This window comes from Sceloporus occidentalis, unplaced genomic scaffold (assembly GCF_023333645.1).
Source record: "Sceloporus occidentalis isolate IW3139 unplaced genomic scaffold, rSceOcc1.0.p SCAF_215, whole genome shotgun sequence".
NCBI lineage: Eukaryota > Metazoa > Chordata > Lepidosauria > Squamata > Phrynosomatidae > Sceloporus > Sceloporus occidentalis.
The window spans coordinates 895,252-910,661 of record NW_028317195.1 but is presented as its reverse complement, the minus strand read 5'-3'; the positions used below and the strand labels follow the sequence as shown (position 1 = coordinate 910,661).

The 15,410-nt window shown below is 41.5% G+C and overlaps 1 protein-coding gene across 5 annotated transcripts; it reads left to right on the top strand.

The window, feature by feature from the left end:
• The first annotated feature begins 290 nt into the window (after nucleotides 1-290).
• Nucleotides 291-10,042, top strand: LOC149277402 (retinol dehydrogenase 7-like). Of its 5 annotated transcripts, XM_089502956.1 has the most exons (5): nucleotides 291-606; nucleotides 5,354-5,612; nucleotides 9,333-9,496; nucleotides 9,743-9,747; nucleotides 9,830-10,042. In XM_089502956.1, exons 1-5 carry the CDS (start codon nucleotides 291-293, stop codon nucleotides 10,040-10,042), a joined length of 957 nt encoding a protein of 318 aa, XP_089359082.1. The 5 variants fall into 5 exon arrangements, with proteins under 5 accessions (XP_089359082.1, XP_089359080.1, XP_089359078.1 ...); XM_089502954.1 differs by lacking the exon at nucleotides 9,743-9,747 and having other exon boundaries at nucleotides 9,822-10,042; XM_089502952.1 differs by lacking the exon at nucleotides 9,743-9,747 and having other exon boundaries at nucleotides 9,333-9,520; nucleotides 9,822-10,042.
• Nucleotides 10,043-15,410: the final 5,368 nt, after the last annotated feature.

Here is a 15,410-nt window from a genome sequence, read left to right as displayed (position 1 = left end):
GAAAAGTTTTAAGTTACACATAGATGCATAGATAACGTATCGGTTTCTATTTTAAAGACTTTTTAATTGTTCTGCCACAAGATTTAATCAAAGTAGGACAGAAAAGCATGTAGACGGTAACTTTGATTCATCTATTGTTGCTAAAAGGGAATCGCCAAATCTTTTACAAAGTTTGTAACTCCTCGCATTGAGAAATAATTTCACCAATTATCCTGCATTTTTGCTTTTATTGTATTCCAAAATGATTAAACAAAATCTATTCTTTTGTATTCCAGCAAAAATTCCCCATCATGTGGCTCCCGCTGTTGGTGATAATATTGGCTCTGCTCTTCCTCTACAGATGGCGCAGACAGAGCCAGATACTGGAAAATCTCTCAGATAAATATGTGTTGATAACAGGATGTGACTCTGGATTTGGGAACCTGCTGGCAAAGCAGCTAGACCGGCGTGGAATGCGAGTACTGGCAGCATGCCTGACAGAGAAAGGAGCTGAGAATCTTAAAAAGGAGACTTCCAGCAGGCTTCAGACGTTCATTTTGGATATTACTGATAGCCAGAGAGTGAGCTTCACTGCCAAATGGGTTTCTAATATAGTGGAAGATGCAGGTAAGTGAAGTTGTGCATAGTTGGTAAAAGTAAATAGATTTGATTTACCGTACTTCTCATTTCACTAGAAAGGAAATTAATTGTATGCACCAGTAACATGATTGGGCAATGCTCATTAAACAAAGTACAGTAACACATTTCTCCAAAGACTTAGCCTATCTGTACAATTTGTACACACGGTTACATAATCAGGTCTATGTCATAATCAACAAGTGCATGCAAGTTGGCAGAAAATGCTAGCTTGTTAGGGAAGGTTACCTACCTGACAAACGGTTCCCCACAGATCGTCAGGTCCCACATCGACAGGTGTCGACCTCCTTGCAGTGGCAAATGCTTGCCCAGCACCAGACAAGCAGGTATCTTGATCTGACTGCTGGCAGAGGTCCTCTAGTGGCGATACTTCAGTACTGCATTCAGAAGTGCATGTGAAGAAGATCCCTCTTAAAGGCACCACTACCCAGTTGCCCAGCATACTCCATTAGCTATATTAAAGCTTTTGCCACCTTTGCAAGTTGCTCTGTTATTGTGCCTTTTTGTATTGCAACTCAGTGTCCTATTATCTTCTCCCTGACCCGTGTTCCTTGTTCCTGTTCCCTGACCTGCTCCAAACCTCTGGTAATCGATCCCATCTTGTTGGTGACCTCGTACTTGACTGTCAAGTTCCTTGGCCTCTGTCTTCAGTTATTGACACCCTGACTATTGACCCCATCTTGTCTGTGACCATGCATGTGACTGTCCAATGCCTTCAGTCTTCATCTGCAATTGGCTTTGGCTACTTCTGCTTGTCTGTGACATAGATTTTCTCTAGACCCAGGCTTTTCACGGATCATTTTCTATCTGAAGGACCCTGTTCTACCTGAATGGCCTGTTTGTGCCATTTGACCCAAGATACACTCTGGCACAAATATGTAAACACATTTACACAAATTACACACACTTATTCATTCTCACGAACACACCCTTAATCTCACTCATCCAGAGCAGAGGAGAGATATGGACGCTGAGCGGTTCCTGAAAACGATTTTATGAGCGACCATTGGGTGCCCCTCTCTCTCCTTCACTCCCTGCCACCTGGATGTCGTGAATCCCATGCACCCGCATCGGCGCGGCCCTGCTTAGGATACAGTTAACACAGCAGTACCAAAGATCATGTATCATATTTATAAGACGCACGGTGTGAGTTCAGTAGATACTTCAGTTCATAGAAAAGTAAGAAAGAAGGAAGGGTTTTAAGTGTGGGAACTATATCTCACATCTGTCTGTAGCCTCTTGGAGCTGCAATTGAAATTCTTTACATCTCTTCTTATACTTTTTTGCGGAAAAGCAATAACAAATATTGTTTATCGTAAATTCTACATAAATTATAGGAATGTTGAAAATACATCAGAAGGGATTGTTTTTTAAATAATTTTGCGGGGTTTAGAAAAAGACATGTAAAAAACTGTAATGGCCTTGCCTGCAGTTACAAATTTATAACATACCAAAAACTTTACTTGAAAGGCGCTACCCTTTTCAACTGGCCAGCAGCATTCTGCCCAAGGGGCCAGGTCCAGCTAAATGCTCCTGTAAGAGCGCAGCCCAAAGGGTCATGTGGCAGACAACATGATCAATAAGCACTATCCAGCCCTGTCCAAAACAAATTTATTAAAAAAGGACTACACAGAAAATTCATGCTGCTCCCACATTCTACCACTGTCAATCAGAGAGGCCCCATCTTTAGGGACTTTAAAAAAAGGACTTAAAACTAGACTTGGGCGCCGGCCAGCTCTTCGTGTTCGTGGGGGGGAAAATCTTTGTATTGCGTGAATATTCGCCTGGTCCTGTGTTTGGTTTGGGCGAATATTCGTGTGCATTCTTTGTGTACGTTTTTTGCACATTTTTTTCAGGTTTTTTTTGTAGAAGGGGTTAACGTGGTATGGACTATGCAGCAGCTTTGGCGCCAGGAGTTTAAATGTCTGTACGAGCAACTCTATTGGTTGCCTGCAGGGGCCTCCTCTGCTATCAACCAATGAAGTACACCTTTACTTCATTGGTTGATGCCAGACGAGCCCCCTGCTGGCGACCAATAGAGTTGCTCATACAGACTTTTAAAATCCTGGCCCAGCAACTTGGCCCGCAGAGACCACTGATCTCCCTGCTACAACAGTTAAAGGTCTGTACAAGCGACTTTATTGGTCGTTCGTACAGACTTTTAACTGCTGGAGCCGGGAGACCAGCGGTCTCTGCCGGCCAAGTTAAGCCCTGACGGCGAACCTACAGATTTCTGCTTCCGTCAACCCCTGTGATGCCGCGTAGATAAGGTAGGCTAGATGGGGAAGGGACCAGGGAGATTATTAGACGAACACAAACACGAAGGTTCTTCTCTATGCACTCTACGTGTTCGTTTTCATGTTCTCCCGTAGACGAAGTCTACTTAAAACCCATCTTTTCTCCCAATCCTTCAGATAATTCACTCTTTTTCTCTTGTATGCATATACCTGTAAAGTGCTTTGAAGTTAGACTGGTTTTCAGTTCTATATAACAGACTGCAAACAGTTGCTATGGAATCCAGTAGAATATTCCTGCTATTTTTCCTGACATTTTAAATGTTGCATTACAATTGATGTTTATAATAATGGTCATGTTAAATCTTACTTTGACTGTGATAGTAAGCGGTCAAAAAGTAACTGTCTCATTCACGTCTTGCTTCTCATATGATTTAACACAGCTTACATGTTACAGATTACGCAGCTTTCATGTTTGCAAAGACTAAAAATTTGTAGTACAATATGTTCTAAAATGCTGTTGGTACGTATTGGCGCAAGCATGATGATATCGTTGTAAGGATAGACACATGAGTAATTGCCAGAAAGGCTTAAAGGGAGGGTAAACCTGCTAAGCAAGATTTACAGCAGTACAAAATAGGTTATGTGTTCAAGCTCAGGAATGTTTGCTAAAATTCATTTTTAGCTTATTATTATATGTTATTTTTGTGTTTTTTTGTTTCATTTTGTATTTTTAGGCTTATCAAAGAAATAGCCAAAAAACTATTTTTTTACTGTGACTTTATTGTCAGTTTAACCCATTAGTTGACCCTTATTGTTTATCCCTCGCCCCAACCCAACAACACCTCCACAGCAAAAATGCAAACGAACCCAATGTCAAATTGAAGCATAATCAAACAGAATGTGGGCTTTACCCTCAGAAGTGGAACTTCTGTCAGGCTATTGAAATAACTTACTACATAATGTACACTAGATTTTTGCATGAGGCCTAAAATCATTTTGGACTAATGTTTTGTTGAGTTTAGGCTCATTATTTTCAGACATCGAATTTTGTTTCCTGCCCTTTCAGTTCTGACATATTCTGAGGGCTTTTGTGTTTGGAAACAAATGTTTTTCTGTGCCCTCTCCCCTTATCCTCCCCTAGTCCTCTCTACCGGTTCTCCACAGCCTTCGCTGCTCTCCTTGCCCTGTTGGTGCCCTCTACCCCTGAATCAGTGGGACATTGCACTTTTATTTAATGAGACTCTCATGTATTTAAAAGCCTTCTCTGGACACCATTAATGAGGCACCTGTGTGGCAGGCAACCCTAAGGTTTGGCCAAATATGCAGCTCCTTGGTAAGCAAAATAGCCATGAAAAACTACATAGGGCTTGCCAAACTTGTGGTGCTTTGATGTAGTGGAGAGTTTAGCAATATATGGCCATACAGTGTGATAAGTATTTTTTTGAATGGTATAAGCTGAGTGTCTGCTGATATCTAGCTTTGTTGTGTGTACTTATTGGTCATCATTACTCCAGCAGTAACCAGGCGATCTCAATGTGCCTTTTAGGTTGTTCCCTATATTTTTTGGTATAATATTTAATTCTAGTTGCTTGATAATATAATCATTGATTATCTGTAGTGGTAAAATACTGCACAGCTTTCCCTATAGATACTGAAATGGTTCATTGTCATTTACATATTATGCTCTTCCTGACATTTTTACTTTTATGTAATGAAATAAAGTTTTACTTACTTTAATGGGAGGGCAGTGCATATGTGAAAAAGTCTCACAGTAGAAGTAACTTGAGGTCCACAGAACCCCTGAGATATTTATTTTTCTTTTCCTTATCTTTGCCCCTCTCTAGTATACGTTTTTGTTGAGATTTTTAAAGATATCATTAAAAGTTTTAGAGTGATCCGAGATACTTAATATACTATTATATAAATATATATATAATATATCTGCTTATTAAGTGTATGTATATATATATATATATATATATATATATATATATATATACATACACTTAATAAGCAGAACCTGTTAGATTTATTGGACTCATGAATGCTTAACACGTGTACCCACTTTGAACCTTAACCACATATTCTGGGTACATTGCCAAAATGCTAATCATAGCTTTTTTTAAGCCTGTCTAACCCCAACAAAAGTAACCTCTAATTAACTCGTAACCGTCTCAGAAAATCTGTGAGGGAAGGGGAGAGATGCTACTACAGGCAAACAAATGAGCAAATCTTAACAAAATTGCAGAGGATTTGCCATTGATTTTTGTTTATTTCGTTGGGTGCCCTCCTCGTTATCAGAGATTCATGTGAATGCTCAAAATTGGTAAAATTTTTGACAAATAAAGCTTGTTTGAATCTGAATGCACAAGTCTAATGAACACTAACAGTCTAATTATATATATACTGTATGCTTTTGATTATCACCGATAGTAATGTTTGTACTTTTTGTTAAGCTTATATACTTTAATGTATTGCAGGACTGTGGGGTCTAGTGAATAATGCTGGATTTGGACACACATTTGGCCCCAATGAATGGCAAAAAAAGGAAGATTTTGCTAAGGTGCTAAATATCAACTTTCTGGGTTTGGTGGATGTGACGCTCAACTTCCTACCTCTCATCAGAAAAGCTCAGGGGCGCATTGTTAATGTTTCAAGCAGTATTGGAAGAATAGCTATAGTTGGAGGTGGCTACTGTCCTGCAAAATATTGTGTTGAAGCATTCTCTGACAGTATTCGGTAAGTATAATAAAAATGAATCGTAAGGAGTTTGTGTTAACCTATGCCTATAGAGCATTATTTAGGTATTTGTTCTGATTGTGGAAACACCCCTTATGCCATTGTATTACATGGTTTTGAACCTTGGGGGGGTTAAAATGTGATCATATGCATCCATTTTTTTAAAAAAAACATTAAATTTATTTGTTTTTATGATTTTTTACCCTAAATCTATGTATCCCCACTAAGATAAGTTGCTCTAACCCTCTTCCCAATCGTAAGTGTAAAACATTTACCATTTAGGGTTCAAAAAAAGCGATTGCACTGTAAAATCATACCTACCCGTAGCAAAACAGCTGGCTGGGCAAAAAATTTTGTGTAACTCAGAGTAACCATAAAGTAAGCCCTGCTGTAATTGAGAATCATTGCAATAGCAGATCCAAGTGAATCTCTGGGCAGCCAAATAAGAGCACAGTAACTGGAAAAAATGTTCAACGGTCATAAAATGTGTAGAGATCCTTGTTAATTTAGTCTGTATTTTGTCCCGTTTGTTAAAACACCACATGTTTTAGATTATAAAAGTATAATTACTATAGTGTGGTTGATGTTAGGACAGCACAAAAATGTATTACCAAAAAAATACCGGTAGTTGGGGGTTATAGGAAAGTGGACCCATATTCAAGGGTGTCGGGTTGCCTTGGGACAAAAATTAAATAATACAAAAGGTGGGTGACTGGGTTGTGGCGTTACACAATCAATATAAAACAGGGGGGTGGCTGGGGTTATACACATGGCAGTGGGGGCATCAATAGACAAGAGGGTGGTTTGGCATCACATTAGCCAATACAAAAAAGGGTGGGGGCATCAATACACAAGGGAGGGGGTTTGCTGGGGCATCACATAAATCAATATACAAGGGTGTGGGGGCATAAATGCACAAAGGGAGGCAATACACAAGGTTGTGGGGGGCACATTAATCAATACTAAAGGGGGCCTGGCTGGGGCATACACAAGGGGGCAAAATACAAAAGGGGCAGTTAATGACAAAGCAATGTAGAAAGTACATTTTTATGCTTCAGTGTGACAGAGCCTGTCCTGGTTTGTGTGATTGGGTGTCGGTGTGACAGAACCTGTCCTGGTGTGTGTGTTTGGGTGTCTGCGCGACAGAGCCTGTCCAGGAGTGTGTGTGTGTCTGGGTGTCAGTGTGACAGAGCCTGTCCTGGTATGTGTGTGTGTGGGTGTCGGTTTGGCAGAGCCTGTAGTAGCAGAGTTGTACAGGGTCTGGTTCAGGGCGACTGCACTCTCCAGGGTGTTAAGAACCTAGAGTTGTGCTGCCACATACCAGGTCCCTGACATGGCAGCGGATGTTGTCCAGAACAAAACAAAGTGGTATCCTGCAGGCACCCTGGAGCAGGCATGAGACATAGCTCAACAGAGAAATATGCAGGATGCTGCAGGGAGTAGGGAAGCTAAGCAGAGTAACAGCAGAAGCAAGCAAGGAGGACAGGGCGAGCAAGGAACATACCAGACAAGACATACATGGTACAGGACACAACAGAGGACAGGAAACAAGGCAAGGAACACAGGGGATGGAGTGAGGATCCTCAGATGCTTCTGCTTTAAGCAAGGATAGGATATCTTAAACTGCGACATGGGAAGAGGAGAGAGGAACCGAGATCCTCAGATGATTCAGGGAAAAGAGGGCAAAGGCACATAAAAGACTGAAACACATGAATACAGGACTAGCCTAGGACTATATGATAACAATTGAAGCTTTAGTCACATCTTATGGCCATAGTATGCTTAGCCCACCACTACGCTAAAGTATTCCAATATTCGGTGGGTCCTAGCGCTAAACCCTGCCTACTGAAATACTAATTAGCTGAAACTAAACATTGAATCTAAACACAGAACCGAGAAAGACATACCTTTAGACTGCTGACTGAGACAAATATAATAAACGAGTGGGGCACACCTTATAAAGGAAACAGAACCTGAAACTAAGGTCAGGACTGGAATCAAAGAATCAGAAGTACAGGACAGAGCATAAGGAAATCCAGGAATGGATTGTAGTGAGACAAGGGAAACCAGAGGTATGCAGCGCTGCAGCCTGGATGGGGCATGACAATACAAGACATGATTACATCTCTTTTCAGGGATATCCATTGCTTTAGATGGATTCTTACATCTCAGCTATCTATTTTCAACTTTCCTAAGGGCAGCTGAGAACAGAGATGTTTAATGATTCACACTGTTGACTTCAAAATTCTGTATCGCCAGGCACTGGAAATAAGGCAATATGATCCTTTCGATAGACATCCAGTCTCAGATTAACTATGAAGGCAAAATGGAGATAGGATTTTATAACTCAAAAGGGAACTATGTCCACTATAAAGATATATGGTCTCCCTGGACTAGACGTGTTCCGAGAGGAAATTAATAGAGATTCAAGTCAGATGAAGGAGACAGACCAAGTATTTATCAACTACTATTAGAATTGAGAGTTGAAACACAAATTGAAACTTAGTACTTGTAGACCCACAATGGGAACTTCACCCACATTGCAGAACCATCTCTTAGTAAACTTTCCTAGAAACTGAAAGCTAATTTAATGCTTAAAATAATCAACATACTGGGATAAATTTCTTAATAGGAGCCTTATGCTTTAGACTCTCCTAATAATGAATCTGTTAGTCACTTGAGTAGCTTGACAATAGAACTAGACAAATGGTTAAAAAAAACTCCCTACTTGAGTTGCTACACAAACTTCACAATGCTCTTGCTTTACAATGTGTCTTGATGTCATACACATTAGGAAAAATATTCTACAAAAAGGTATTTTTTCTGCTGGGGTTTCTTTCATGGAGTGGAAAGTGCTGTCATGCCACATTTTGGATATGGGCTACGCACAGTGAACCCAGATCTGTTTAACAGCTCCATGGTTGAATTTGCAACTATTAGAATGTGTTTTGCACGTCTCCCATTTCCTTTTACTGTGCAGCCATTACACTTAAAAAAAAAAAATAAAAAACAACAAAAATAATATTGCTTCTCCCAAGTTCAAGAAAAGTAGAATTTAGACCAAAAATAAATCCAGAGTTGACAATTGGTTGACACTATTGCATCAACACTTATTGAAAAAAAATTCAAACCAGTGCACTCCGTTCACCAAGGTGCCACTTGCTATTTCTGTTTACAGTAGGGTAGGGCACATACATAGAAGAAAGTCCAATGAATAAATGTGGTGTTGTGGTGAAACATTGGTGAATGGAGTGTGTGGCCATTGGCTTGTTTCTTTTGGATGGCTGCATACAATTAAAGTTTTGTTAATGATGCATGCACAACACGAGGAGTATGTTCAAAAGGAAGTGAGTCCTTCTATTGTCTTTGTTTTCATTCATCACAAATCAACACTTACATTAAACAATAATTATCCCAAGTTCAACAAAAGCAGTGTTTAGAAAAATATTTACTTTCAAATTCAGGGTTTACCGTTGGCATCAATATATCCAATAGGAAGTTAAGGCAATCAGTTAAGGAGCTTGTGTGGGTTTCTCTACATCAGGGAATAGAAAAACTACTTTTTCCAGACAAATGTGAGAACTTTTGTCCACACAAAAATAACGCCAAATAAGTAGTATGTTATCTATTTTTAATTTCAGCACATTAAATATTTGCTTTATTGTTTTTTTGTTTGGTGACTTCTAAATGTCCAATAATGAGTCTGTTTTTGAATTGCAGAAGAGAAATGCTGAATTTTTATGTCAAGGTTTCCATCATAGAGCCTGGTGCATTCAAAACCCTAATGAGTGATAGCGAGATGCATTTAAAAAACTTGAAGCGTTTGTGGGAAAATGCCCCTCCTGAGATTAAGGAGGCATATGGAGAACAGTTTTACCAGCAATGTAAGGAATTTTATCTTTACAATTGTAAAATATTACAACATTGTAAGTAGTGTTTATATATGTGAAAGCTTAATTTATTAACAGTGAGTTGCAGTGAGATGAAAAACTCCCCCTTAGCGAAACTCAAGTATTAAACCAAGCACACCCGAGTGGGTCATTTTGTAATGTGCTAACTGTCCCCCATGATTAGTGAATAAACTCATAAGCTTCTACCATTATAGTAAGGGATGCAGTTTAGTCATTGAGGTTGTGTCATCACTTAAAATTTGAAAGAAGAAACACTAATGTGATTTATTAATGCAGTTTATTTTATATGTGTACAAAGGTTCCAAGTCTTTGAAGAATCTTACAAACTGTTCCAGTGCCAAGTTAAATGAGGTCACAGACTGCATGGAACATGCATTGTCTGCTGTTTACCCCTGGACTCGATACTCTCCTGGTTGGGACAGCAAGTTCATCTACCTTCCTCTTTCCTATCTCCCAACAGCCATATCTGACTATATTTTAAGTCGTTCTGCTCCAAAACCAGCTCAGAGAATAAAGTAAACATATTGTATTTGCAAATTATTTCTCTTAACCACTGCTTCTAAAGATTATGATACCTTTCCAAATTATTTTCCACTATCTCTAAAGATAGCAGACATGTGCCGAGTAATTAATTGTCCATTACTCAAGGAGATCTTAATATATATCATACATTTTAGCACCAGATAGCTGGAAGTTTAATTTAAGAAAATATTCTATGGTGTTGTGTAAAAATGTTCCCTAAGGACCATTATGACAGCATTGAACAGCATTATCGATACTCACTGGTGTATCTCTGGGCACACTATTACCCTCTATTACCTTACACTATGGAGCTGACACCACTGTGAGAGTCTTTCCTGTATTAGTTGTGTGCAAGGGGAAAGAGTGCAGGAGAGTGCTGGGGAAAAAAAGCTTGAAATCTTTGGTCTGGCCCAGTCTTACAAGTGAGGCAGTCCTGGCGAACACAGTTTGTCAATTTCCCAGTCATATAAGCACAGTTTATATGATCTACATCTCTATTTTCTCTCCCTCTGGCTTACACTGTTAAAAATGTATGTTAATGTCTTATTTTTTACAACAAGACTGAAATCTTACAAATATAACTATAATTATTGTGATTGATGATGTTACTTAGTGCAGATGTGTGTTACTTTTTTGTTATATAATAAGTGCTGGCATTAAAAAAAACACATTTAAAGTATCCTTTTGATAATTCATTTTTTTCTCCTCAATGTGGTTTTATTATTAGACAATGGTCCTGGGATGCCTGGGTCATTTTAAAGGCTGCTATACATGTTAGTAGAAAAAGAGTGTCACTAGTATGGATAGCAATATAAATTAAGCAAACTGTTGTCTCAAGAAATGGAGACTCCGGTGGACATATGGGGAAGAAAAAAAGAGCATATAGTGTGAATCCGTAATACACAATAATACACGCTTTATTGGATGAACTTACAATTTGTAGTGACACAGACCAGCTCAAGTGCAAATGCGCAGTAATAAAAACACTATGGCACTCTGGAAACCATGGTAATTCAAAATTTGATGCCTTTTAAAGTGTCTAGTAAAAAAAGTAACAATAAAATCAATACAAGCTGAAATACGATGCTATACAGGTTAGAGTATGAAGTGTCTTGGAAGCAATCCATATTCATGGTTCTTGATGTAATTTCACTAATTGAGAACAGCTACGTTTATGTCATTAAGCCCAACAATGTAACTATTAGATATCAATAGCCAAACTAGTGAAGCACAAAAAATCTTCTATTATATAGACAAACATATAATTTGTGTTGCTCACTTATGTCCACCACACTAATAATACACCTCAAAATCCAAAAACTATCTCTTGAAGGAGTGCATGAGAATTTGTATATATATATATAAAAAAATATTCAACACTACAATGAAAAAAATAGTGTATACTTAAATTATTATGTTGCATCCTTCATAACATTTCATAGATAATGGATACATTAAAAGAGAAAAAAATAGGTCAAGTATGTCTATAAAAAATGGTTATAGGATGCCCTTTAAGATGTACCTGTAAATATTTTTTCCCCACAGGGACATCCCCCCTGCTGCACAGGAGATCAGGCTGTCTAGAAGCCTGGACTCCCCCTGCTAGCAGAAGCCAACATCACTGGCTCACAGCTGACAGATTGGGCATTCCTTTTTGGTAGGTGTCAGTGTTGATACCACAGAAAGGACTTGAGAGGAGAGAAGACACCCAGGAGGGTGTGTCCAGACGGTGATGGGATCTCTGATTGCTCCCCCTGCTGACTGATCACACACATTGCAATCTGAAATGCATGGCTATGGAGCCCTGCTTACTGATCACAATGTAATTGGCACAGGAGAGATCTGAGGAAGGAATTTAAAAAAACTCTACAGGGTGCCCAGTGATACCACCATTAAGTGCTGGATCAGTGGGCACTGTTCCAGCACTTCAAAGTGCTTTTCCACAAGGTATTTAAAGACCTGTGTGGTGGATGTATGTGAAGTTTCTGCTTCAGATGACAGTTGACACCCTAAAGATTTGTGAGGCTTTTATCTGAGAGAAAGAGACACATTTTGTTTAAGGGACAGTGTACAACCATCACTAGCATCTGTAAGATATAAGAAATAAACCCTTGGTGAACTCTATCCATATTGCACTAGGAACAGGACAAATAATAAAACAAATAACATTTTAAAAACTAATTGAAAAAAAAGTTTATATGTTTAGTCCTACAACAACAAGTAAAAGATTATAAAAAATAAAATATTTTCCTGAAATCCCTTAAGCCAGTAGTATGAAAAAAATACACTGTAGGGTAATATGTACAGGATGGATGTGGCTCTCTAGAACATAGAAAAAAACTAAGTATGTGGGATCAGAGAACGTTAAGTTGTTTTATTCAGAAGCAATTGCACCTATTGTGTAGAAAAAACGTAAAAGTAAAATTGCTAAATATTTAGTTTTCTTGCGGGCCCGTCCTTAGAGTGGAATGTTGGTCCAGTGAAGCGGTGGTTTTTTTTGCAATGCTCATTTCTTTTTTTAGATTTACACTGTTGGACTGACAGTGTCACGATCCCGGCCGGAGTACGGTCCGGGGGGACTCACCGCGTCGCGCTCCCGTGCGGAGTGCGTCGCCCGAGTACCCGCGGCGTCACAGCCCCGTCCGGGACGCGTCGCCCGGGTGCTCGTGGCGTCGCGCTCCGGTGAGGAGTACATCTCCCGAGTACCCCCGAGTGGCGGGTACTCGGTACTTACCCCTCCCGGGACGATCCAGCGGCACAGGGTCCTCTTCCGCGGCGGTTCACAAGAATGAACCGCCGCACAGTGATGGACACCCACGGTGTCACAGGACAAGCCCCCCTGTCAATCCTCTACCCCTATGGAGGAGAAACACGTCCATTGGACGTCATCATAGTTGGGGGCGGGATCTGGAAGGGCGGCAGGTTTAAAAGCAGAGCACTGACACCAGTTCAGTGCTCAGTTGTTTTTACAACTAGCTGCTGTATCTACCTGGTGTTTACCTGTCTATGTTGATTCCTGTTACCGACCTTGGCTTGAATTCTGACCACGTTAACCTCTCAGCTCCTGACCCGGCTTGTTTTGTCCATTCTCTGCCTGATACCTGGTACCGACCTCGGCTTGATTCCTGACCACGTTAACCTCTCAGCTCCTGACCCGGCTTGTTTTGACCATTCTCTGCCTGATACCTGGTACCGACCTCGGCTTGATTCCTGACCACGTTAACCTCTCAGCTCCTGACCCGGCTTGTTTTGACCATTTTCTGCCTGATACCTGGTACCGACCTCGGCTTGATTCCTGACCTTGTTTACTTCTCTGCTCCTAAACCTGGACTCTCTGACTAAGAAGAGACAGGTCCGTTTGTTTCCTGCATCCTGGTTTCCACACCTGTGCAAACGTAACATAACAACTGAGCCCACATGGAAACCGCAGGATTAGCCGAAGCTGTTGCTGCTCTCGCCCAACAGATGGCGGCTATTACACAGTCCCTTCATGAGATCCAAACTGGACAAAATCAACAGCAGCAACAGATAGTACAAATTCAAGGTGCTCTCCAGGTACCCGGCAACCCGCCTCCAGTACCAGTCGAGGTGCCTGAACCCCCAGTACTGCAAGGAGCAGCAGCGCTGGAACCACAAGTGCCCCTGCCAGACAAGTACACCGGAGACCGTACAAAATACCAGACCTTTATAACCTCATGCCAAATATTGTTTGGTCTCAAACCTAGAACTTATGCCAATGACTACATCAAGATTCACACGGTCATAGCCCTCCTGTCCGAAGAACCCCAACTCTGGGCCCATCATCTGATCCGTACCAATAGTCCGGTACTTGGCACATGGAACACCTTCCGGCAGGCCATGGATGCACTATACGCCGATCCGTTCCAGACCACGTCCGCCACCAGCGCCTTAAGAGCTCTTCGTCAAGGGAAACGTCCAGTAGAGAACTACATAGCTGAATTCCGACGAGTCTCCCTCGAGACAACATGGAATGAGTCGGCTTTGCATGACCAGTTCCGGCTGGGCCTGTCGGATCCGATACGAGATGAACTTGCTCGTTCCGCTATCCCGTCCTCATTGGAAGACTTTGCCACTTTGTGTATACAAATCGACCGGAGGTTAAGGGAAAGAAAGGCCGAACGCTTAGCCTCTCCTTCTCACACCTGGTCCACCGCCAGACCACCACCGAAAACCACACCCAAAGAAACCCAAGAGGAACCTATGCAGTTGGGACTCATCCGAGGTCCTTTGTCGGGTGCCGAGAAGGACCGACGTCGGTCTCTTGATCTCTGCCTATATTGTGGTACCCAAGGCCACTACGCCAATGAGTGCCGAAATAAGAGACGACCATCCCGGGGTAAGCTACCCTCATTATCTATTCCGGCCACCCATGGTGTTTCTCCACATTTACCACATCAATTGTCCCTCTCCATTACATTACAGTGGAAGGGGAATACCGTCGCTCTCGCAGCTATGATTGACTCGGGTGCCAGCAGTAACATACTCGACACCGACGTGATCCGTCAACACGGCATACCTGTCCAGAAGAAGACAACACCTCTACTGCTCCAGTTAGTGGACGGACGACCTCTACAGTCCGGTCCCATCACCACAGAGACATCACCCTTGCTCATGCACGTCGATCCTGATCACACGGAGCACATATCGTTCGATGTTATACCCTCTCCTGTGTTTCCGGTCATCCTGGGACTCCCCTGGTTACGGACTCAAAACCCTCACATTGACTGGACATTCAACTCCGTGTCATTTCGTATCAATAAAGACTCTTCTTCACACAAACCGCCTCCGTCCATCAATGTAGCACACGACTACAGCTCCCTTCCGATACCCACGATTCCGAGTCATTACAGCCGGTTTGCCGATGTGTTCGAGAAAAAAGCAGCCAACAGGTTGCCACCCCACAGGGAGTACGATTGTCCGATTGACTTGTTCCCAGGAGCCCCTATTCCGTTCGGTCGTTTGTATCCTATGTCCGAACCTGAACTCGTCACCCTCAAGGCCTACATTGACGAGAATCTAGCCAAAGGCTTTATCCGACCATCCACTTCCCCTGCTGGAGCAGGGATTTTCTTCATTCCCAAGAAGGACGGGGGATTACGTCCTTGTGTTGACTACCGGGAACTGAACAAAGTGACAGTAAAGAACCGATATCCTCTGCCGTTGATCCCAGAACTTATGGAACGAGTTGGCACTGCCTCCTACTTCACCAAGATTGACCTGAGAGGCGCATACAATCTGGTGAGGATAAAAGAGGAGCATGAGTGGAAGACAGCATTCAGATCCTGGTATGGACATTACGAGTACCTAGTAATGCCATACGGGCTATGCAACGCCCCAGCCACGT